Genomic DNA, 26,057 nt, shown 5'->3' on the forward strand with positions numbered 1-26,057 from the left:
AGCCCATCTAACGCTCACTGATAAACACATTGTGCTTTGTTGGTTTGATGCATAAAAAACCCAAAGGATAGAATAACGCATTTTGATTTTTCAGGACTCTTTTGCGTAAAAAAATCTTGGCCGTGAGCCGTGACCTTCTGTAGTCTCTGCTGGTTACCTGGCAACCTCTTTATGAAGACAAGTCTCCAATTTTCCAAGTCTCCAAAGGTGTGCTAAAACGTACTGATAGTCAAATGTTTTTACCTTTGGAGAGTCAAATGTAATATCTCTTTCCCACCAAAATTAGCGCATTGACGCAGGTTTTTCAGACCTGCTTATAGAGGCTGATTGTCTCTGTCTCTGTCTCCGTCTCTTTTCTGCTGCATCAACGTCTGACGTCACTACCGCACCGGAGACAGGGTTAGTAAACAGTGAAGATGTTATGGCGGTTAGATCTTTATTGTATCTATTACTCATTCTGTCTGTCTATTTATCAAACTCGGCGCTGACAAACTTGGAACAATGTTCGACCGCTGCTCGGACGGAGACGGCCAGAAATTTGTAGCTGAGATGACAAGGAGTCGCAGAAGTTACCGACGGAGCATAGCATCGCGCCAGAAAGGGGGCGGAGATTAGCGCGTCACATGTTTTGTATTCCCATCAATGCCGATCGGATCCGAGGCGATAATTACCCGGGTCTGAAAGCTGATTGTAACCTTTCCCACTAAGCAAAAAAAGCCGGGTGTTAGCAGGTTTTTTGACCAGTGGGAAAGCAGTTTAAGATTACATAGTTAAGTGCTGGAACTATTTCTTGCTGAACAAACTTGGACAATGTCAAGTTAGCGGTTTCCTCCTGCTTCCGGTCTTAATGCTAAGCTAATCACAACCAGGCTCTAGCTCAATACCCGACTGAATTATTCCTTTCCTTGAGGCTTCTTTACACTCTTTAGTGTGTTGTATATATGTCTCAATCCCATTACATATATGAGCACAGGGGCTGCATCCTCACACATTAACGGTCTCTCTGTTACCCATCGCCTCCAGCTCCTGTTTTACCCAGAAATACAGGGAACATACAGAAAAGCATTTTGTAAATGGCTTTCCTTTTAAGTTAAAGGGGTTCAACCTTTGAGTTTATGAGAAATTGCAGAAACACTTTTTTTTTCAAAGACAAACCATCAACAAATCTCAGGTGACACGTTTGAACCCACATAGGAGTCACCAGGATCTGGCTGAGCAGAGCTTGATTGAGGCGTCTGCTGTTGTATCACAAAATGAAAGTCATTTGTCTACCTGTCAGTGTTGTGCTCCGTGTGAGAGAATATACGCGTGTGGCCGCAATACGTCTGGGTAAAACACAAGCCGGGAGAGACGCTCTGAGGCCCCGACCAGCGATTCAATTTTAAAGTTGTCAAATCCACTGCCAACATCACAGTTTGTGTTCAATACAAGAAGCAGAGAGGCAGAGGATGAAGGACGAGAGAGAGGGTGAGGTACAGAGAAGACTTTACTCAACATGGGATGTGACAAAAAGATGAGGAGGAGACAGAACTAAACATTAAAAAGAAGGAAAACGATGACATGATGCCAGAAAAAGCAATGTGAGAGAAAACAAATAGAGATGATGTACCATTGGTGCTGTAGATGACATGCTGCTGTCTTTGGTGCTGCTGCTGCTTACTACACTGTTATTACTGTTGGTCCCCTGCGACTGGGGCAAAGAAACACAACACACAATGACTCCTGCTGCTCCCACTGGGGCTATACCATAAAGCACACTACGGGAACCTCAGGCGGAGAACAAACTTATGGCCTTAACGTGGCCAATATAAAGGAGGAGAAGAGTGCAGCTCAATTGTAAGCACATTAATAACTGTGTAAATTATCTGCCCTTTCCTGCCTCGTGCATCGTCATTCTTGTATTCTCTTCCTAACTTGTTAAAGTGACATGAGTGTTTTTATTTCTCTCATAAAGCTGTGTGTGAAACTCTTTTAGGGCTCTATGAGTCTAGCGTCCTGATGTATGCCTGCGTTTAGTGCACAACATTAGAAAAAGTAGAAATACAGAACAGTTAGTCAGCAAATGCATTTTAAAATAACACACATGGTTATTAATTTCCCAGAACTTTTACAAGTACGCTAGTTGTTTCCAAGATAAGAAATCATAAGTTCTCTCTAAGACAAGCAGTGTGGTGGCCTGTGCATGGCAGCAACACCGCCAAAGCATGAACATAATTTGATAATGGTAACCAGTCCAGGTCTGTGCATGCAGTGAAAGGCCTTGATGACAAGTTTTTCTCTAATCGAGGTAAACAGTGTGTGTGTGTGTGTGTGTGTGTGTGTGTGTATAATATATTGTAGATATATCTATAATCAAACAATACAGAACTTTAATGCCTTCTGTTTGCACCACTAAGCCTGTGAAAGCGCTGAAGGAGCAACATCATCAGATCGGACAAAATAACCCTGTTATTGAAAATTCTCCGTTACAGACTGAGAATGTGGAGTTTGGAAAACATGTGCACTTACCAGGCAAGGAGAGACTAACAATATTATGGCATTGGTCTCATTACAGGAAATGCAGGCTCTAGTAAACATGAGGATATCTCAGCCTGTGCTGCTTTTGATCTTGTATTTTAAAACCTCTCTTGTGGTTCTTCTAACTTTATGGGAGAAAATACTAGTAGTCATGGAGTACTTCTTTAATTTGTTGTTGCTCCCTCACTCAAACACTTCAGTCCAGATTAGTGGTTCAGCTGCATGACAGAGGTGTAAAATATGGCTACAGATCACGGGTGAAATGTATGATCTGAACAAGAAAGCACAGTTTGAGCTGGACTGTGCCTCAGGCTGACCGGAGGGGAAGGAGACAGAGAAGCTGCTTGAATGCAAATCAGTGCTACAAAAAGAAAGTTCAGAGGTGTGGATGAATGGATTACATCAACTAAAGGTTAAGAGCAAAATGTCGGGAGCTTTTTTCAGCTGTTTTTCTGCAACTTTAAAATGAGCGACTATCCCACAGGGACCTGAAAAACTATTTTGGTGTCTCTGCGGCCCAGCAGGATCATCTTCTGACAGAGGAACTATTTTAAAACACCAAGACCAACAAGGCAAAGTATAGTGCCTTCAATAGGTACAAACAGGCAGGCTATATCTCTCTAACAGTATCCATAGCTGTGACAGTCAGCCCTTGTTGTGAGGAGTATTAGGACGCCACTACAGGAAGTGTTCATTTCCTTGAGATGACTTGAGATAATGTTATCTAAGTACACTATTTGGATACAAAATACTATTTATTCCAACTTACTACAATTTCATTCTGTCCAGTAGGCTAAGACTATTTCTTAAGACAAAGCTGGGTTCAGTACAGTTTGAGTTTTAGTTGGATCACACTGTGCTAAAACTAAAGCTGCGATCTCTCTTACTTCAGTAGGTTGAGTTGTTTACCAGATTTGAAATATTCAGAGACGCATGTTTAAGTGAAACTGTGTATTTGGGCCGGGTATCAAATAGTTATTTGGTACCAGCTGAAGTCTGCCTGAATGAAATATGTTGTTCACACAAGGTATGACATAATATACACTGGTAAATACCCAACTCTTGGAATTTGAAGCATCTATGAAGCCCATAAAAGGCAGCTAATGTTGAAGTCATGTGAGCACTGTATAGTCCTTTATAGCTTTTTACGACTGGTGATTGTATTTCACAAGAAAAAGTCCTAAACTGCCGTTCATTTGTGAGGATGAACTTGCAGAACAAAATAAATACATAACAAAAACATATTTTTATCTTGTGATTGCCAAAAGATATAATTTCCCAACGTTTTTGTCGTTGAGGGAACCACGCCAACTTCCAGGCGGTGCCTACAAAATATGTCATTCCTGCCGCACCCTCATGCAGCTATATGAAAAGATATATAAACCAATTTCCCAGACATATACAAATATTATCTTTAAATTCCAATGGATGATTTACTTTGGACACAGTTTTATATCATCAATCTATCAGTCCTGAAGTATCTCTAGTAGCTTTTGTTTACCTGCAGGGGACCAGGACAGCTGTTTGTTTGTTTTTTAAGCAAAAGGGGAAGAACATAAAAAAAAATTGTGAGGAAACATTAAATATGCAATAATTAAAAAAGGCGAAGTATTGTCCCTTACTCCTGATCTTATCCAAATGGCAGGCAACAGAAGTAAATAAGCTGACACTGGTCAGTGTGAGTGTGTTGGTGTGTCATCTGTCAGGAGCTGAAATGGTTTTGGTGGCGCTTATGGCAGAAGGGGATGCAGGGATGTTGGATGGAGTTGGGAAATCCAACAGATGTCAAACAAGACGGAAACCTTCATAGAGGACGCCTCAAGCATCTCTGCCCCAAAGAAATAAATAAAATAAAACAGAGAGGAGGGAGGAAGGGGGGCCGAAGGGGGGGGAATACTCAAAGACGAAAAGAGGGGAACAATGAAAAATGAAACAAAAACGACGGAACCGATCTCACCATCAAACAAACACTCGAGCTGGACTTCCTTTTCTGACAGACAGCAATGGAAAGGAGGAGGAAAAATAAGGGGTCATCGGGAAACAAGGAGCTAATCAAAAGAGTAAAAAGTGAAGCTGCTGGGTTGATCCCAGAGAGAGAGGAAAACAAAACAGCTGCAGGAGCTTAAAACAATGAGGAGACAAAGGGTACTAACAGGGCTTCAGTAGAATACAAAGAATAAGCTGCAGAAACAATATAAGACAGATATTAATAAGAAAAACTTAAGAAAAATTGCAGTTTATTTGTTTCATGTTTTGGGGCTATTTTTAAGGGGTTTATTTGTTGTTATGCTACGGTTATGTTTTGTGTTATTTTGGCCCTTGTTGATCGTGGCGCTTCACTGCATGCAAAGACTCTGACTGTCCATCAAAACAAAGGACATAACGGCAGCTCGAATCTCTGAGAATCACAGAAAACAAACAGAATGTTAAGTCTTTTGGTCTCCACTTACTGTCACTTTAATCAGTATCACCTGCCTTTAACTGCTAAACATGATCGAGCAGCTACTTTAAATTCAGTAAATAATAAGTGTACTAACAAGGGAGCACCAGAGCACACAGGTTATTCAACTTAAAGAACACACTTTGCATACACTCATAATATCAAAGAAGCTGGTTAAGAGAGAGGAGGTAGGGTGACAGACCGAAGAGGAAGACAGCAGAAGACAGGAAGAGAGAGAGAAGGACAGTAAAGTCAATAAAGCCCTCATGTGTGAGGGAGCTTACCTTCACCCCGTCCGACTTTTTGTTTAGCAAGGTTTTGCACGCTGGAAGAAGAGAGAAAAGATGGTGAGGACACAGTGTCAGAGGTTACCGTACAACGTCAGAACTGTGGTTTTCACCATCGTAAACTAAAGCAAATCAGGTCTGGTGAGGCGTCAACTTGATTTCACATCAAAAGTAAAACTTTAGAATAAGAACAATCACACTTAAGTGGGAAGTATTATATATAAGATACAGATTAATGAAATAATAAAGTGTACTAGGGCGTTTTTATCTCTATCAATGGAATTGTCTTAGTAAATATACACTCGTATATTTTGTATAGAGCTCAATAACAACCCAAACGCCCAAAGTTTTATTCTACGATACTTTGTATGGAAGCCCATACCTGCCAAACATGACATGATAAAATTAAAATGTACTAACTTAAGTAAAAAAATACACCTAGTTAAGTTAAAATTAGGCTAAAATACATGAAAATTATGAGCTTGTTAAATCATGAGAAAGTTAGTAAAACTGATGATATAAAGAGTCAAAATGATGAATTAGTAAATTAGAATATTGTAGCATATAAATTATGAGATACTAACATCAAACATGAAACAATAGGTCAAAATTAAGTGAAAACATTGTTGACCTATTATCTCGATTTACCACGAGTACATTTTTTTATCATGCATAATTGTTTTTCTTGTAGAAATAAGCTTCGAAGTTTTGTGAGCTGATTTCAAAACATCCGAGACCAAAAAAATAAGTAAAAAATCTTTAAAATGCTTTTATGTGAATATTTTATTCACAATTATAATAGTTTAAAATCAAGCTTTTGCATCATAAATGTTGCTTTCTAACTTGATCACATGACTTTCCGTTTTTCAACATGTTTGAATAAAATCATCCTCCATCCTTCAAAATGTTTACATTTGCGAATGCAGTTCAAAGCATTGAAAGCAGAAGAGTATTTTTGTGCCACATTAATGCCAGCATAGTGTCAAAGCATATCACACAGGTGGGCATTACTAATAACAAAAGATAAACTGATCCTGGTTCAGTCAATCCTCTTCCCTCAAGGTATCAAAAATGAAAGAATGAATGACTTAACTAATACGATTTAATGAGTCACTGTAACCACGAGGTGCTTATATTTCAGTGTGATACAGCTGACATTGACCACCAGCTGCAGGTTAAGAGAAACTTTGACATTACATCATCTGCATGCATTTAAAAACCTCACCACACAGTAAAAAACAACACACACATTTAACAGGAAACTGAAGACAAATGTCCACATGCATGCACACACACATATTAAAATTAATCATACTGTATAATACACTCAATTTGGTGACTCGTGATCCTCCCTTACCTTCCATTTATAAAGTAGGAAGGAGGGCAATGAAGAAGAAAACAGTGATGTGTTTATTATCTGCATATTAACACCTGAACTGAAACTGAAGATGACTGCAGACACAAACAGCTGTCAGGCTTTTAGCTTGTGTTAAAACACGTGTTCATTATTGTCACAGAGGTGGTGGGTTCATGCGGTGACGTGTCGGCATGCAGCAGCAGCTTCACGGTGTTAATCTCAAAACGTTACAGAGGAGTTCGTTACAGACGGATTGAACAGAAACCTTTAAGTTCAGGACATCATCTCAAAACCAAATTCTTCACTTTAACACTGTCTTCATGATCAGAAAGTGAAGAAATGTAACGATCAGAATCGAGCATTAAAGAGTTAGCGATGTAGCATCCACTTGTCCATCAAACCATAACTCCTGTATGAGAGGCCTTGAAAGCAAGCAGCTCGCCCTGTTGTTTGACCTGTAAAGGGTTCAGTATGCTTCATACAAACCAGACAGTACGACAACTACAGTAAATGCCTGCTGTCACAAGAGGAAGGGCATTGGAAGAGTCACACACATGGGGATAACTGAGATCAATGTTTTGCACAGCGGGGAGCGAGTGTGCTCGTTGACTGTATGTTTAAAATAGTCAATAAACCTCTTTAAGGCTCTTCATGTGGGAAAAACTCCTTTCAAACACCCTAATGGAAACACTCTTCAGCATTAAGGATTTCTTTACATGCATTTCTTTACAAAGTGCCCCTTAAACGCAAAGGTGAGACACCTTTACATCCTGATGTAGTGATGAACCGGTTTGGTTGGCAAGCAGTTTGTTGAAGCATACTAGCGCCTTTAGGTTTTACATGGTTTGGCATGGTCTGTTCACACAAAAACATCGACTCAGGCAGGAGAGAGGAGACAGCAAAAATATAGATGACAAAGGACACTGTGCATTCTGTTAATCCAGCTTCCCATGCAGGTCAGCATACTGTACTGTACGCTCATACACATGCTTGGCTGGCGGTTAGTGCCAGAGCCATGCGGTGGGAAGGTTGAAGCGATCACAGGCAGGCATCGACTGGGCATCCGCTGAGCACTGTGGGTAGAAACCAGTTCAAAGACGGCAAAACTGGAAGTGTTGTGGAGGCTGAATGCTGGCGAGTCTGTTTACATAATAATATAAAAGGTTAAATGGGTCTGCTGCAGAGGATATGATAGAGAGCCTGCGCACTGAGTTCATGCAGAGAGGTGTAAACAGAGCTCTGCTACGTGGCAGCTGCAGCACTTGGATGGAGGTCAGAAGGTCATGCTGGGTGTCAGTTAAATGGCCGTTGTGTTCGACACGGGAAATTAAATAGCCCGTCCTGGAGAGGCGCTCTGTTCATTAGAGCATCAAAACACGCAGCAGTGCTGAAAGGTCGAGAGCTGAGCTCCGTCTGTGGTTTCTATTTACATGTTTGTGTGTCTGTCTGTGTGCGTGTGTAGGATGCTCCAGTGCAATGACAACCATTCAAAACTGGTCCATCAGTGTGCAGTAGCAGCAGGCACGAGGTGGAGGGGTTCAAGCAGCTCAGGCTACATGCCAACAGCCTGAGTCTGAAGTTGGCAGTGCCCGACTCCAACACCCCCTCGAGCAGACGTACCTTCCTGTGCCATTGCGGCCGTGCTGGTGGTAGCGGCAGGGCTGGTATGCTGCCGTCCCACTATTGGACAGAGAAGTATTGAATGTGGAGGCACAGGTGGGACAAGAGCCTCGCTAAAGTCTGGCAGCCTTTAATGAACTACAGCGTGTTAGACAAGTATGATAAACATTGGGTTTACAGGAAGTGGACATTCTGATCCTGTGGCACCCAATGAGCTGCAAACCAGCAAACTCCATTTCATCAGGATGAAGTGAAGCAGCAGGCGGGAAATCCTCTCAGCTCCAAACTACCTGTGCCCTGAAATTCTCAATCTTAGACACTGACTGCTTAAAGTTAGGTATAAAACAATTCAGAGGTCTGGCTCGTCTGTCTCTTCAGTCTCGATCAATCTCGGCCGGTGAAAGCAGTTGGCTGTTATCCACAGGAGCTGATTGACTTACATGAAAGCATATAAACACAGCGCCAATAGCATTAATGCATTAGCTCGCCAGGCCATCGGCTTGCCCACAAATTGGGTTTTCAATCAAAAGTGCTCTGTGTTGCTGCGATCGAACTGCTTACGAGGAAGAAATCCGAGCCAAACCCCTGAAGTGAAAAATCAAAACTGCAGACAGAGCTGACAAGCAAACGTGAACGGGAATAAAGATGTGCGGTTAAGGGAACCTGATTCACACCAAAGAAAATATTGATCAGAGACAGGAAGTAAAGCAGCAGGTCATCGGTGATACATGTTGTTTGGCTTCTATGAGAGATAAGATCAGGAAAAAGTGTATGCAACGTCTATAGATGTCTTTTTATAAAGATATTGTCAGTTGTTATCTGTCACCAAAACATTCCCGTGCTTCTCTGTGTTATTGACGATAAGGTGCCAATTTAAATAGCTGTCTGCGATATGAGATTAGTATCGCTGCAACGCTCACCTGAAAAGTTCCTGGACACCAGCATTGTTGTGAGGATAGCTCCCTAGAGAGACACAAAAATAAACAATATAAGAATATGTGCTACGTGGGTGGGTGTATGTATGTGTGAGTGTGCGTGTGAGTAAGTGTCTACACTCACTTTCAGTTTCCTCCTGGCGTTAAACTTGCGCAGACACTCCACAGTCTCTTGACGGTGCATCATGGAGGCCACAGTGGAGCGTTGCTGTATGGAGAGAGAGAAGGGGAAACAACATTACAACTTGAAAAATTTAAACGTGATAACATCTCTACGATTTGTTGTGGTATTGTGCTACATTTATCCAAGTGTTGTTTAAAGCTCTTACATGTTGTCTTAAGCAAATGTGTGAAACATTTTAGTGCATTTCATCCAACCCAAAACTACAAATTCTGCTTTAGATAATGTTGGTCTCTATGTATAGCACGTGTATGTTTTTGACACTGAGTTATTGGATGTGTAGCTGTCTGTGTATAAACGCTACAACTCAACTCGGGGACTGTGTGTAAGCCCCTGGCCAGGGTGCCTTGCCAAGATGTTTGTAAATAGAGTCAATGTATGACTACTTAATGAAAAAATGTGACATAATTTGGAGTTGGAGTAATTGGCACAAACATCTACAGCCTGGAAAAGATGGTCTTTGATGTGAGGAGACGACGAGAAGTGTTACTTACGCAGACCCAGGGATGCTTGATGGCCTGGTCGGCGGTGATCCTTTTGGCAGGGTTAATCGTTAACATCTGATTGATCAGATTCTTGGCCTCAGGGGTCACTGTGTCCCACTCTGGAGAGGGAAACTGAGGAGGAAGATGAAGAGGGTGAATGAATGTTAAGGATCCAAATAACTATTCAGACTAGACAGATACTTTTGTACTGTCAGTTTATTTCTTATAAGACATGTTTAACATTTTAAGACATATATATATAATGTTACAATGTTGGATGTTCATACTAAACATGGGTGAAGTTTTAAATCTGTAGGTAAAAGTATGTTGGAGTAATCCCCAGGCTTCTCAGCTCAGTCTGCTGTGAACACCAGGTTTCACAGGTTTTTTCTACACGCTGCACTTTGTGATGTCACAAGGCTTCTGAGAGCTGGCCAATCAGAAGAAAGTGGGCTTGTAGGGGCAGGGATTCTTAAAGAGACAGAGCTGATTAAGTCGTTTCAGGCAGAGGCTGTATGAGGGCCTGCACAGAGCACCAGTGTGGGAAAAATGAGGAGTTTTTTAACTGTAAATGATGCTAAGCTACTCCACAGGTATCACAGAGTGAAATATGAAGCCTGGAATTAGCATAATACCCCCCCTTTAAGAACATGAATAATATGTGAAATGTTGCAGTGATTTTCTTCTTTTCAATTGGATAACACAAACGAATCTACTAACTCTATGTTGAAGGTAAAAGTGAGTAAGAGTGATTTTTAAACTGTGGTGGCTAAGATAAGGCATGACACCCTTCAGTATAAACAGGTGACATTTTAAAAGTCATGCCGACTAAGTATCTCTGCCTCCATCATCCCTCCATCAAAGTCGTATAAACATGTTTACTTCTAATAATTAAAGTCAGTCATCAAGCAACATTAACTTCAAGCATTAGTCAGCAGTCAGGGACAAAATGAGACTCAAGGTATCTGCCTGACAGCGATAATAGTGAAGATTATTACAAGCGTTTGTCACAGTCACTTCATAACAATGCTCATATTATGCACATTCATTAGATGTGCTTGCTTCCAATTATGGAAATTAATACGGGTAATAGATTCCTATCTCCCTCAGGACTGTGGTGAGATCTGATAAATAAGGCTCTCTCATCGTGCTTCACTTTTTTTCTACAGCAGGATAAAAATCACAAAATAACAAGCAATAAAAAAAAACTTAAATTAAATTTCTAAATCATTTGAACGACAGATTTCAGGTTGTGTTTTATGGCGAGACTTGAACTGGAGGTGTCCTAAAGCTGCACTCATCAATACTTTTATATTAAGGATGAAATGAATACCATAAATTCTCAAACAGTGTTCTTTTTTTTTATCTCAGCAGAGGAGGGACGAGGTATTGATAAATTATGTCCACGGCACTACTTCAGTCAATACAAGAGTCACGTCAGGCCTTCTACTTCACCTTTATCCCCAAATCATCTTCAGTAACTATGAGTTTAACACTTATTTTCACATTAAGAGTCTTATAAAAATGTCTCTTAAATGTGAGCTTTTAATTTGATTATCAGACAGATTCATCCTAGGTAAATGTAGTGCTTGACACACGATTAATTGAGCATGTATTTCAAAAGATTTAAAAAGGTAGCAGCATCAAATTACTATCAAAATACTCACATTTTACTTCCAGCTTTATCGCCTTTTACTATTCTGTTCTATTGTATTACTGTCCTGCCGTCGCACGCTGAGACTGTTGGTCTTATGAATGTGTTACTCCCTTACAACAAAAATAAGCAGGTTTTTTTGTGTATGTAATTAACTGTCCCTCTTGAAAATAAGTATGCAGTCACAGTTAGGGATGCACGATATTATCGGCATGTTATCGGTATTGGCCGATATTGGCCGATATCCGCCGATATAATTAACCGATAAAATAATGGTCTGCTGTATACTTGATTAAATGCCCGACCTCGGCGCAATGTCCCCGGCGCGAAGAAGACCTGCGCGGCGCAGCGTGATGACGTCACGTGTGTCTACCTGCAGCATGAGAGAGTTAGAAGCCAAAATGTCCGTGGTGTGGAAGTGTTTTAAAGTGTCCAAAATAGATAGCAAAACTGCTGTTTGCAATGACTGCTCAGCTTCAGTGATGCGAGGAGGAGCCAAGGCAAAGTCTTTCAACACTACAAACTTGATTAACCATCTCAAGACCCGTCACCCCGACCGTTGTAACAAATGTGATAAGAGTATCACCATTATACTGTACGCTAATTCCAATACAGAAGAGAGTTGATGATCTCTGCAATTAGGTGTGCGGGAAAAAAATATCGGTATCGGTATCGGTAATCGGCAAAAAATCCAATATCGTGCATCCTTAGTCACAGTGATGCTCTGTGTCCACTATCTTCCCCGCCTTCCATGTTGCACATATTAACTATTAAGACTTATTTTACATCATAGCATGTTTGCACTAAACTACTTCACACAAATGACACACATGAAGCTCTCAAGATGACTCAGTACTCACATCATATGCACCAGCCTTGATTTGTTGGTACAATTTATGTTGGTCCTCGTCCCAGAAGGGAGGGTACCCCACCAACAAGATGTACAGAATCACACCTGATGGACACAAACAAAATCCAGATCAACATATTGTATGTGAAGCCTTTAGAAAAAGTATGTTAAGTGTAGTTTCAGGGGTTCATCTTTCCTGATGACCATATGTAAAAAGAGACTAACTCACCACATGCCCATATGTCCACTGGTTTGCCGTACGGGTCCTTTCTCAACACCTCTGGGGACAGATAACCTGGAGTCCCTGCAAAACCTGCAAATAAAAATAAAAATGTAAAGTTTGCAACCACTGCCGCTGAAAGTGAACACTGTGGGATAAAACAGAGAACAAGGTCATCGCTTTAAGTTGTTAATAAGAGTCATTATTTCTTACCAAACCATGCCTGTTGGTCCCCCTGCACCTCGATGGCTAGACCAAAGTCTGCCAGCTTCACTGCGGCTCCCTTCATCTTACTGGCCAGGAGCAAGTTCTCTGGCTGCAACACACAGAGACAACAGGACAATATTATCACTCAGGCTGCAAATAGTGACTGTTTTCCATAGTCCTTTGTAAATCTTTTTTATGCAAGATGTCAAACATACAGACAAAATTCTCATTACAAGTTAATTTATTGTAGCACAGTAAAAAGCAACACAAGGGGGGGATATTACATGTAATTAAGGGCGACAGAGATCAGCATGTTCCCTGCTCCTAGTAATGTTCTGTTTGTGTGCATGACTGGGTGAGCTGCAGGACCCTGATGACATCTACAGTAATAATGAGGCATGATTTGGTCCAACAGGCTCCAAAGGGCTCCCCCAAAGGAAAGACCTTTTCAGTGAGCTGTCACATTTTGACTCTGTCCTTCTGATGACAAAAAATAAGGCAAAAAGTCAGGACTTGTCATAAACTTAAAATGACATCGCATGCACGATCACTTTAATACGCTGTATGATGAAAAGAGGAGGATAGAAAAGGTGCCCCATGTATGTGATCACTTGTTTTTGCTGTTAAATTTTTGCAGTTTTCTGTTTTTGCATATCCCTGTCTTCTTCATAAGCATTACTTCCCTGAAGTAAAGCTGCACAACTGAAGAGTTAAAGGGAGTTTCCAGGGTGTAAATTACAGGTTGTTAATGCAGATTTAAAGCATGCACAATAAATTACAATTGGAATACAATTCAATTGTACTTTGATCAAATCTCAATCTTGTGTAAAAGCCACGTCCTTAAGAATCCAAATCTGATAAATAAGCTGAAAGATCACAAGATCACATCCTCCTCTTCTTCTAAGCTGCCTGTCAAAAAGTCACAAACGGAAGAGAAGACTATAGACAGCGTTGTTTCTTGAGACTATTTAAGGTTGGCGTGACTCACACGATCGACTGTGGTGGCTATGCTAGTGCTAGCATCTCCACGGGAAATAATTACCTTCTTACACTCTATCTTATGTTAGCATAACGAGCAGAGCTACTGAGAAGTGGTTATGTCAAGATGGTAACCCTATATTTGCTAAAATCTCACACAGACGCACTCGATTCAGGAAAGTAGCACTTGACTCTGCTCATGCTAGTAATGACAGACACCAGGAGGGCCTTCACAACAATGTTGCGTAGCCGAGCTTGAAGCACATTTGCATTCACACAAGGGGAAATGCGTTGTTTTAAAGAGCATCCAAATGTTCAGAAGAGTTTGACATAAAATATTAGCCAGCTAGCAAGCTACTCTAAAGAGCTCCGTTTAGTCTGCTGCAGTAACGTTATTGTAGCTGTTAGCTGTATTTATGGTTGGCTAAGTAACTAGCTTGGTTCTTGCTAATCCTAACACAGTTAACTACAGTGTAAAACAGAAGAAAAAATGTATATATTTTTCGTATTAATGTTACAAAATGGCAACATAGTGAAAGCAAACAACGACTAAAATCCACATAGCGAGGAAACATTCATCAAGTTTCACAATTGTAGGGTTATCTGAACACAAACTTACAAAATTAGCTTACAGATGCTTTAGTGGTCTCCATCTGTCTCTTGACCCTACCTTTAAAGAGTGTCCTGCATTGCTTCCATAGACCTCTGCCCTAGTTTTTCAGCCAGTTCCTCTTACCTAACATCTATATTAATTGTACAATATAGTTCTCCAGGCCAGTTCAGCTTTATCAGGACATGAACTTTCATCTTAAGGAGGCAGAAAACTGATCTGTGGCTTCGAGTGAGAAAGGCTGTTGTCCTTCTGCATTTAGGGTTGAAACAGAGAGTGACCTAGGAATACACTTTGTCATATCACCTTAAAACCCAATGTAGGAAAATACCTTCACAGTGTCTACACAGCTGTAGATGTTTTCTTTGTCTGCACATTGGCCCTTTATTCTGGACTATATAACCCAACTTGCCTGCCTGATGTGTGTATCTGTTTCTGTGTTCCTGTGTGTCTAGAGGTCATAGAGCTGTGCAAAGCCCTCCTCACTGCCTTAAACTCAGACAGGTAAACAAGTCTGACACTTGTACCGACCGTCTTTATGCTCTGAGGCTGTTTCTTCTCATCTGATAGTCTCTCTCTTTCTCTCTGTCCTTCTATCTATCAATCCATCCATCCCCTCTTCCTCCACCTCCTCCCCCTCCATCAAGCCGAGCTGAAACAATTGGAAAGAGATTTTTTTTTTTTTTTTTTTTTTAAAGGGTGAATTGCACAGGGACACTGAGCCGGAGAGAGGGCAACAGAAGAAACGAGAGAGACACAGATAGATGGGAGGTGGCATAATGAGTCCCTATGATGGTGCTGCAGCAGCCGGGTGACCTCACCCCACAGTTACCATGGCAACCCAGTCTGCCACCAGCCAAGAGCACTCAACTCTTTCTCTCTGATTCCTGTTTTCCCCTCTCCGCGAGTGGCCCTCCCGAGATGACGGGGAGGCAAAAATATGAAAGGTGCGAGGTCACAACTCTCCGTGGCACACTTTGTTGGCATCATTATTATTATTTCTGTGGCTCCAATTCAGCTTTGTCCCCAGGAAGTTCTTGGGAAAAGTTCATATAAATCAGATAAAATCATATTTTTAAGCTGGAGGGTTTGTTCTATGTTGGAGAAAACTATTGCATTAAAGCTTCTTGGTAACATGGAGGCAGCAGAAGAAGTCATAAACGCAACATCGGCATATAATTTGTCCATAATAACCTGACAAAGTCCAACCTTCACAGTCCTTTTAGCTCAGGTTAGCTAATTGCTCCACTGTGTTCTATATTCTGTATCAGCATTTTCCAGCCCTTCACTGAAGCTATAATGGGCCTGATGCACTTACTGTGAGTCCCTCTGGGTAATGCCAAATGCATGTAATTTCATGTAATCTATTAAAATAGTTTAAGTGAGCTAGATAGTGAAATCCAACACTTTATTCTAGGCCATTTCCTTTGGATTATTTAAGACACATTTTCCTCCAATTCAGACATATTTGGTATCATTTCTAGTAGCAAACTCTACTAGAATATAAAATACATTTCAGTGAGTCTGAATGCTTTTTGGCTGAATGAGTTTTTTAAGTAATGATGCAGCATAGATTCATGATAAGAGTTGTACATTCAAATCTAATGGAAGCCCTTTTTGACCTCTTCCCTCATCATCTATCAAATCGTCTCTCTAAAGCTCTTCCGTCTCTAAGTTTGTTTGATACTGAGATCTATATGCAAGCTGAGAATCAATGAGAAGCAACACGAGTCCATTTACGCCACTCTCCCACACAACAGATTGCTCATTTTCTAATTATGTTTGTCTGCTTGCCCAAGAGTAATGGTTTAATCTCGCTCTGTCTCATAAAAGTAATGGACAAGATTCTTAAGTAAACTATTAAAGTTAGGGACTCTGAACTCGATAGTGAGGTGCAATTATCCTGGTGTTTAAATCTCAGTTCAATTTGCTGCCTTCAATAACAGAAGCGTTAAAATTAAATATCACACAGCTGAGGAGGTCAGAGTGCTGCTGGTGTCTGCCAGGGGTGAACAGTCCTGCTGCAGGGGAAATCGTCACTGGCCGTCATCTCACCCACCGACCTGCTATTAATAGCAGCTGGTTTGCTTTCGTCACTCCTCAGCAGTGCAGGACGGGGGGGAAAGACAGAGAGGGGGAAAAAGAGAGGAAAGGAAAGGAGGGGATAGAGGGGGACGCGTAGACATAGAGGAAGATGAGGACATAGAAATGAGCAGCGGATAAAGCAGGTGAAGAGAGGGAGGAGTGACGCTGATCTCTTAAGTTGTTCAACGTCGCAGCATGACGTCTGCATGAGTGTGAAGTCTCTTTTATCTTCATTCACAACACAGTGCTTCTGTATATAACAGATTTTTGTACACAAAGATCACACAGGAGGTCCTTTAATATTTTCCACTGGTATACGATAACTCACCTTGAGATCCCTGTGCACAATGTCATGCTGGTGGATGTGACTGACGCTCTCCAGGATCTGATTGATGCAGTGACTGGAGGAGACAGAGAGGGATGAGAAACTGAGGAGAGACACGTCTGTCAATCCAAAAGAGATCGCACTGGTGAACACAGTGAAGTAGAGGAAGAAAAACTCAACAACCATGTCGTCATCGTTGAGCTTTTCAATTACATTTACATGGCCAAAAGTATGCGGACAGCAGGAACTATTACAAACACCTGGGACAAACTTTACGCATTGAATGCACTGAGAGACAGTTTGAAAATGAGCTTCATTATCATCATGTTTTATAAAAGTTTCCACCCTCTCTACACATTGTACTCTGCTTTTCCCTGCAGCTGGTATAAACAGCTGTTCTTCCATAAACTGAACCTAATTCTTCTGTGGCTGAATTAGAGCAAGTCCTTGCAACCAGAAGCCTGTTACACAAAGTTGCGCGTTGCAAGTCATTCTGACAAAATCGAGGTCTGCACGACGGTGGACAAGAGGATAAGGGCCAGTGTCCACTAACCGCTGGCAGCGCTTACTACCTCAATTTCAGAGCGCTTCTCACCAGCGCTTAGTGTTGCTAGGTTCCCGAAAGTTGTCTGGCTGCACACCCGCTTCTCTCGGTAGTGATTGTTAAGTCTGTTTTAAATTCAATTTAACAAAGAAAACATAAAAACAATGGAAAGGAATCGTGTCCTGGTGTTAGCAGCAGCTCTAGACATGAAAATTATACCCTCATAAAAAACAAAGGATTAGCTTCTCCTCCACCAGTGTTATTAAAAAGTTGAACTGAAGTCCCACCCCTTCTTGATTTTGATTGGTCGGTGAGGGAGAAGTGACATTGGCGAGCGTGGCGGTGTTCTAAAAGTTGAACTATTTTCAACTGAAAGCTGACACCCAGAGCGTTTTGGACGCTGACAGCTGAAAACGCTGAACTTCATTGGTTTTGTTTAGGGAATAAATGTCGTTAGTGGACACAGGCCCTTAGAGGTGAATGTGGTGCATATTTATATGAATGAATGTGGGGAAGGAAGTACAGCAGTCAGGGCGAGTGTGTTGTTGCGTCAGTGAAATAACTCTTATGTAAGCTTGTCCTAAGCTTACAAGTCAGTAATGTTGCTGGTCTGATGCGCAGTTAAAATATCTACTATTTCTTTTAAATATAATTGAGCTTGACGTTGGTAAGGGTGAAGTTCGGGTCAGCAGCAGGGGGTACACAGAGTGTGAGATAGTGGTGTCCTCTCTCTGCAAGACAGAATCAAAAGAAATCTGCTGCTGTTGTGTCCAAATTAGGCTTCTTCTGAACTCCACATTCACACTGCCTGTTTTTGCAGCTTACATACTGCCTGTCAGAAAAACTTGCTGCTGTTTTGACTTTCTCTAGCCTTGGATAGCCTTTCATTTCCTCACTCATCTCCACTAGTCTCCAATAGTCATATCTCTGCAGCCTTTACTTCTTCTTTCCTTTTTATAGTCAGTGTAAGATCGCCTCTACTAATGCAGCCTTTGTTTCCATCATTTCAAAACCAAAAGTTACGAGTCTTGTCGCCCTAACTAACTCCAACATGACCAAAATGTGCTTTCGTCTGCTCAATCCACCTGAGTAATGTGCTGCAGTGCAAAAAAAATCCAACTGCAACTTCTGACAACGGCCAAAAAATAAGGTTTAAAAACTTTTAACAGCTTTGTCATTATTTATTAATGGAATTAAATTTAAAAGCCTTGAGTCCCATGTTCAAAAATAAAGCGTATACTGAAAACAACCTCAGAGAACTGCAGGAAACCACAGGCATTGCTTCTGCTAGCAAAGCACAAAGTACATTTACACATTTTGTGCTTTCATAACAACTTTACTGAGGTGGTCAAGTTTTGGTGGGCTTCAGAGGGAGAAAACGCAGGAGAAAAGAGAAGTAACACATCAAATGCACTACATAACATGTTTACACACAAGCATGATGACTACTAATACCATACCTGGCATCTGCCTCACTGTAATACTCTCTGGCAACGATGTCCTCAAACAGCTCTCCTCCAGTGACACTGCAGACAGACACACAGAAAAAACAAAGACTTGGTTCCCTCTTGAAATTGAAAAAACACAAGCTGACAAAAACATGACAATATCTTTTAATGAGTTTTCTAAAGGACAAACTTTGGTATTTTGATCTGCCATCTTGTTTTAGCTTTCGCTCTGTTTAAAAGGTGGTAAAGCTGAAGATTTTGGAGGAGAACTCCTCTGTAATCCAACATGTTCTGAGTTCATGTGTAGCTTTGTGTAACTTGTACTCTATGATGCTTTAAGAGGCCACTTGACTGGTTGCTGACAACACAAGCCTCGAAAAGATTGACTCGCATGTCTGGTTTATGCTGATGGCAGTAAACTAGAGTTATATCTTCTGAGCACTATTTCTTTAAACTATATGATGTGCAGAACTCTAGCTGACAGTATCTGGTTCTGTTAAATGTTTTCAAATGTTTACTGAGCGACATTTCTGCACTTCTGCATTCGCTTCGTTTTCCAGACATAAAGTCTTTGTTCACTTCTTTTAAATGGTCCATGAAAGTAATTCATGGTATGAAAAAGGAAGCCAGCTCTCTCAGTTCTTCAGAACATTTTTATTTATTTGGTAAATAGAGTCGTTCCAATACCGATACCAATATGAGTTTAGGCCTTTGATACTGCGTTAATCTCAGTATGAAATATTGGCAAGTATCCAAATCAACGCAACGCTCTAATACCGTAAATAGATGCAAAAAATCAACTTGTTTCAGGCAAATTATCTTGTGACAATAACAAAACACAGCGGTGCTAGCAAAGAGTGTACAGTTTGTCAAGCTAGCAAAAGAAGTACTTTAGTACTAGTTTACTAGTGAAAAATCACTAGTATCATGTATATTTGTTTTCTCTCACTGGTGTCGAAGGGGTGCTGGGAAGTAAAGCATTGTACGTGAACATCTCTAAGGGAGCAAAATATTATCATGCATATGAAAAAAAAAAAGGTGACACATCACTCAAGTGAAGTTGTAGTAAACATCCCTTTTTACAACTACTATTCAATTAGGGCTTAATTGAGTTAATGACCCTCTCGGTCACGGCAGCTTAGTGGAAAACTATACTGTTCTTCTATGAATCATGATCACTGGCTACTTGAGTGAAGCAATTTGTCCTGAAGCGAGAGTCCTGGCTGAACCGGTGACCTGTGTGTGTTTGTGTGGGCTAATGTGATTCACTCACAGGTCAAAGACGAGGTAATGGAAGCCTTCCTCTGAGATGCTGTCGTGGAGTCGTACTAGAAACAGAGAGTGACATATATAAGAAAACAGTGCATAATATAAGACAATTTTAAAAACATGTAATATTTAGTGTGAAAACTCAAAAGCTAAATAAACAATCACCTTCAAGAAACAAGACAGTCAGGTCACTGGGGGCAACACATTTTGTTTTTAAGCAATTGATAAAAATGTCAAGAATTAGCTGTCGCTGATAAAATAATGGGTCATGCTGTGTTATTCTTATTTCAAGATCTTTAAAAAATAAATACTTGTTTATGTCACACTGGTTCTTAACACTGCCCCTCCGTTCACCCTCTATCTGAAACAAGCCGTTTTAGTGACTGTCTCTTTAAGGCCCCCCTTCCTATAAGCATAGTTCCTCTGAAAGAAGCTATTAGGAGAACTGTGGGCCCTGCCTCTTCCTCCTGCCCATTGTAAAGCCGAAACTGTAAACCCACCATAAATAATTTCTTGTTGATGACTGGAAATGGCAATTTCTTAAATCCACACAAACATTGATCTTAATAGTTTTAGCATTCATCGAACAATGACAGGTGAAACTGGAATTATTTTGTTATATAAAGACTATGATGAAAGAGCGCACTTCTGTGTTTCCTGAAATAAGTAAATGTATTCTGACTGTGACAGTTTTTATAAATAGCTTTTATTGAAGTGAAAACTTCAATGTATGTAGAAAGCTTTTAATAAACTGCACTTGATTTATGCTATGTTCATTCACAACTTTAAAATACACACACAGCTTCCCCTGCGTCTCTGAAATGATCCCCTCCAGGGCTCCACAAAAGGTTTGTAAAGCCTGACTGCCACCTGGCCGGTTGGCAACCAGAAATCTTGTGGAGGATAAAGTTGACAGAATGGTTGCCATGTTTTAATCATTCATAATTAATTTGATACTGTTAATTTCCTTTTACGTTTTCTCTCTGTTAAGGAAGCACAAAAGCAGACAGGGAGCAGAGTTGTTGCCAACAAGGACAACTGTAGCCAACAGCTGAAAAACAGTGGCCTACTAAACTGGCTGCTCCCAAGGAGATTAGAAACCTGCTTGTGTCAAGGTAAGTGAAGGTGCTGCAGTGCTTAAATTAGCCTTTAATTGTTATATATTAGTCTCTTCTAGGTTCAGATGAATAACATTGGGAGAAGAGAAACTTGACAAGCTCTTCCCTCGAGAGTGGGATAAGAAAAAGCAGCTGAGGGAGGAAGAGAAAGGAAGAAAAGGGTGATGAATAAGCAGGAATCAGGAGGGACGAAGAAGAAAGAGAAACCATATCTATTATGCTATTATAATACTGTGTGTGCATGTGTGCACGTGTGTGTGTGGGTGGGTGGGAATATAGCTTGTACTGAGCAGCATACTATCTATGGGTGATAAGGCATTTGGCAGTTCTGCCACAGAGATACGTTGCCATTTCCTTCCTTTCTCAAGAGGCCACTGCCTATTTTGTGCACAGATGTTAACAATGGACATCAGAGATAATGACATCCTTGGAAAGTCACACAGAATCTAAAAATATGTGTGTTATATTGGCGTGTTCAAATTTCACTGCGTTATGACTCAGAGAAAGAGGAGTGAAATTATGATGCAAATTTTAGCAATCAGGCGCTAACTGCCTCCACCAGCTGTGTGTGACGGCGTCTCCCGTTACTGCTGACCGTGTTGGTGAGCAGTCCAACATTTGTTCTGTTGTTTCCACCACAGCTGCAGCAGCTAATTGGTTTGAGTGTCAACTTTTAATTTGATCGCCAGCATTTTTGATAATTAATTTAACACTTTGGGTAAATTTTAAAAGGAGAAAAGTCAAAATTCTCTGATTCCAGCTTCTTTCAGCTGTTTCTTTTTTGAAACACCGTTTTCTGACATTTTACAGACAAAACATCTACTTGATTACTTTATCAAATAATCAGCGGACAAATCAACATTGACAAGAATCATTTTGCAGCCCTAGTTTGCACAACAACGTCATGCAGCTGTCTCTTTCACCTCGGCATGTCTCTCCCTCTCAGAGACTCACGACGGAGGGTTTTCTTTATCCACGCAAACATTCTTCTTCAAAGTAAAAACAGGTCACCTACATTACCCAGAATGCATCTTGACCACAGACGGTTTAGTCTAAGATTTGAGTAAGTTATGCGGAATTATAGCGAGATATACACATCAATGAAATTGGGCTAAATAACAGAAACACCTCTCAGTATAATGCAACAGAACTACACACTGCTGCCTCTAAAATCCTCATAAAGTTGAATCAAACACTCCCTTAAAGAGTTTTAACAAAGATCTTAACATCTTTATGAATGAGCCAGCATTTGCATGTCACCTGTCGATGGGTTTGTTGTAAAGGAATGCAGGTAGTTTTGTGCTTGTTATATGAGTTGTTCTTTATGGTTCAACATTTGCAGTTCATTAAGGTTATGGGGACAATTCACTTGCTTTTGGGAGTAGTTAGCCTTTATTATTGTCTCTTTTACCACCCAAAAACACGGCTGTAATCAACATGGACAAACTATTAATGCAGCACTGAACCTCCCGGAGCCCAGATTAGTCTATTAATTGACCAAGCTCAGAAGAAAAAGAAAGATGGATTTAAAGGAAAAAACATTAAACTTTCATGATGCAACAAACAATAAAGTAAACACAAGGGTTAATATGAGTACAAACTGAGTTTATGGCTCTTTAAATAAAAACTCTCTTGCAGTGACTTAAACCTTTTAATTGTCCACATCCTTTTCCCCCGATGTTCTGAATTAGCCCCGCTGTCCCACTGATCCATTAGTCCGCTGGCTCCCAAAAGTGACTCACCTATGTTTGGATGTTTGAGCAGACGACAGATTCTTGCCTCCCGCTCCAGTTTCTGGTGATCTGAGGAGAAAGAAAAGGGCAGAGAGAAAGAGGAAACGGTTAGGACGCGATGTCCAACACACAGGGTGACTGCAGCTCATGATGTTCAATAAGACTTTTGCAATGCAGCATCTTGGAAACAGCTTCTTCTACGCGACTTTTCAGCAGACGTGGTGCTAATAAATAATAAATAATTTGTTTAGTTTTCCAAAGCAAAGATTTTAGCAGGCATTAAAACTTGATATCGTGTTTGGAAGGATCTCAGAAACGCCTGCACCAGCGACTGTGTGAATTTATTAAACAGTTTTTTTAACAGCTGTTTTTATTCCCTTCCTCGCCGATCTTTCCTGCACCTCCTGCTCCACTCAGAACAATATTTTTCCTCTACTTTGCGACCGACGTCAAATCGATTTGAACTGGAGGGGACAGCAGAACATTTTCAGCAGAGACAGGATGTCAAAAAGCTAAAGCACAATGTGAGGCAGACAAGCTACGAGGCCAAAACAGGGCTGTCAACTCATGTGATCCTGCACGAGTGGACAGACGGCTTTGAAATGTACACACACAAACACACACACACAACCTCTAGTACAAGCTTTTTGCACTTAGTGAAATTAGTCTTGTGGGTCTAGCCTTAATGTAATCAGTGTCCAGTTAATGATTCTAATGGCGAGGGGGGATTTCCGTGTGTGTGTGTGTGTGTGAGAGAGAGAGAGAGAGAGAGAGAGCACAGCTGCAGATTGGTTGTAGCACTGATACAGTCGACTGATACATTTGATGACCTCTCCTCTTACAGGGTGTCAGAGGTCAAGTTCAGACTCATGCCACCCGCCAGCTGCTCGTCTCAGGGGACAGATGGGCTGCTTACGTGAAAGAGTAACGCCTGTGTGTGTGTGTGTGTGTGTTTGTTTTGTTGGCATGCGTGTGAGTGTGTGTGTGTGTGTATGTGACAGAGAGGGCTGGACACTGGACATCCTTAATCCGATGTCTCATCCAAGTCCTGGCATGGTGTCATGGTGTCTAGATAACCACTCGTGCAGCAACAAGCGATAACTCTGAACATTTAGTAATCTGCTCATTATTTCCTCCTTTAATGATTCTCTGTTTGTTGTATAAAATAAGGGATATAAGGGATCTTGCTGTCTACCTGCCTGCATTAAAGGGATAGTTTGTTTTCAATCGGTGCTAGCCGAGGCACTTTCCAACCCAGACAGCTGACATACGGCATAATACACTTCACGGCATGCGTACTGTAGGAAAACTGTATCCTCTAGTCTCCTCTGTGAACGGCACTTTGTCGTTTCCATAATATTTTTTCTTATTTTATTTGTTGCGTCTTCTACAAACCGCTGACCCAAACAGCTGATCCGATACCGTGCGCTGCATGTATAAAGGGCCGTTGTGCAGAGTGAGACATAGTGCCGAGGGAAGGGGCTGTCGGAAGTCAGTGTGAAGTGAGGACAAACTGAAATACAGCGCACACTTGAACTGAAATGTTTGTTTATATGTACGACTCTCTCGAGTGGCTAAAGTACGTAGCTTAGCTTCCGTGTAGGAACTCCGGCCGGCTTCTCCTAACAGCAGCCGTCCTGACTGTTACCTAGTGTACACAGGACACTTAATATGAATAAGTACCTCATACAACCCCACTTCAAAAAATCAGAACTGTCCCTTTAATGCACAACCTTTGCACTCAATAGATAGCAGCATTCTCCAAAACAACAACGTTTGTTTTGCAAATTGTTTCAGGCAGTGTCCTGGTGTCAGGATAATCCATCATACTGATACCTGCTGTTCAAACACATCTGCATGTACAGTGGAGACACAAACACACAACACTCGCCCCTGGCTTTGTTCAACAGTAACACGTGCTTTGGTAAACCTGCTGCAGGCGACACTTGACCTGACAGCATCTCTGGTGCATGCCTCGTTCCATGCAATGAGGTTGCTGTTAGACAGATTGATAATGTGGGTGATAATTAGATTAATGGTATCCCAATTGTTATCGATGCTGGTAGATACCCAAAGATTGAGGTTAATACTCCACAGCACCACAAAGTCCATAAACCCCTACAGTCGTTCAGAGAGAATTGTTTCTGTCCTGCTCTTAATAGGAAACGAGTTGTATGTGATGAATCCAGCTAACAGGGTGGAGGTAACACAGAGGTTAGAGAAAGCTTCTCTGATGGCTGGAAAAACACTTACAGGAAAGTGAAGAGGAAACACTTCCTTCCTCTACAGCAAACACTGAGGGGCCTTTAGAGGCAGTGGAAAATCGATTCACAACCACCATGTTAATATGCAGTTTGTGGTCTTATGTGCAGAGTGTTTATACTTTCATATTACACATGGCACCGCCTGTAGTGAGTGAGTATTTGCTGCTATTCTCTTTTTATATCTCTAAGTATCTTTCAGGTTTGGAAGAAGGAACAATTTAAAGAAATCAACATTTTGAGAAATTCTTTTGAGATACCAAAAGACATTGATTTTGCCATGATAAAAAAATGTTACATCTTTAAAGCCAGAAGTAGAGAAAGTAGTACAGCTAATTAACTGATTGATTGTAGAAATAGCTGCAAGTTAATGTTCTGCTGATCGACTCGCTTCAGCTCTAAAGTGAATTCAATTAATCAATTAATGAAGTCAATTCTAGCTGCAACCTTAAGGTTCATTTATTGGGATTTCCTTTGTGATCCCAAATTTTGAAGATAGTGACGATCAAATTAGCTTGTTTTTTTTTTACATAGACACTCTTGTCTACGTACATATATGTTTTTCAGACTGGATAAAAGAAAGAAATAGCAGATTTAAAGTTGGATCAGTACATGTGAAGGCACTTCCTGAAAGTTTTGCGCATTGATTTCCTTTAAAATCCAATTTCTTCACCACCAAAAAGATCCCGCAGGAAACACACGGAGGGATTAAAAAACTACCCTCCCAAACCTCTGACCCACAGGGCCAAGCCAATCAGCTGCAGCTTTCATCCTACATGACTCTGCTTACAGAAGTGTACATGTCTTGCCCGTGCCTTTGGTTAAGACCTCTCACACACACACACACACACACACACACAAGTTCTAATCTGACCAGTGTGCTCAGAGGATGAGAAACCAAAGCATTCAGCAGACATTCCTCAGCCTTCCTCT

The 26,057-nt window shown here is 41.0% G+C and overlaps 1 protein-coding gene across 16 annotated transcripts in view; it reads right to left on the reverse strand.

Annotated features, from left to right (window-relative positions):
- camk2g2 (calcium/calmodulin-dependent protein kinase (CaM kinase) II gamma 2) overlaps positions 1-26,057 on the reverse strand; it is a 63,873-nt gene that overhangs the window by 13,022 nt on the left and 24,794 nt on the right. For 4 of the 16 annotated variants that reach the window (XM_069658220.1, XM_069658219.1, XM_069658216.1 and 1 more), the window contains exons 3-14: positions 22,873-22,932; positions 20,017-20,071; positions 18,756-18,821; positions 16,755-16,827; positions 12,760-12,862; positions 12,556-12,639; positions 12,337-12,431; positions 9,832-9,954; positions 9,281-9,364; positions 9,142-9,184; positions 8,222-8,281; positions 5,242-5,282 (exon numbers count right to left, since the gene is read on the reverse strand). In XM_069658220.1, coding sequence (XP_069514321.1) covers positions 5,242-5,282; positions 8,222-8,281; positions 9,142-9,184; positions 9,281-9,364; positions 9,832-9,954; positions 12,337-12,431; positions 12,556-12,639; positions 12,760-12,862; positions 16,755-16,827; positions 18,756-18,821; positions 20,017-20,071; positions 22,873-22,932 — 887 coding nt within the window. Of the gene's footprint in view, positions 1-1,609; positions 1,691-4,474; positions 4,508-5,241; positions 5,283-8,221; positions 8,282-9,141; positions 9,185-9,280; positions 9,365-9,831; positions 9,955-12,336; positions 12,432-12,555; positions 12,640-12,759; positions 12,863-16,754; positions 16,828-18,755; positions 18,822-20,016; positions 20,072-22,872; positions 22,933-26,057 lie in introns of all 16 variants that reach the window. The other 12 variants (XM_069658226.1, XM_069658224.1, XM_069658222.1 and 9 more) reach the window with 5 other exon arrangements.

Source organism: Semicossyphus pulcher, unplaced genomic scaffold (assembly GCF_022749685.1).
Source record: "Semicossyphus pulcher isolate SPU_LCO1_2020_fin unplaced genomic scaffold, fSemPul1.0.p SCAF_12, whole genome shotgun sequence".
NCBI classification, from domain to species: Eukaryota; Metazoa; Chordata; class Actinopteri; order Labriformes; family Labridae; genus Semicossyphus; species Semicossyphus pulcher.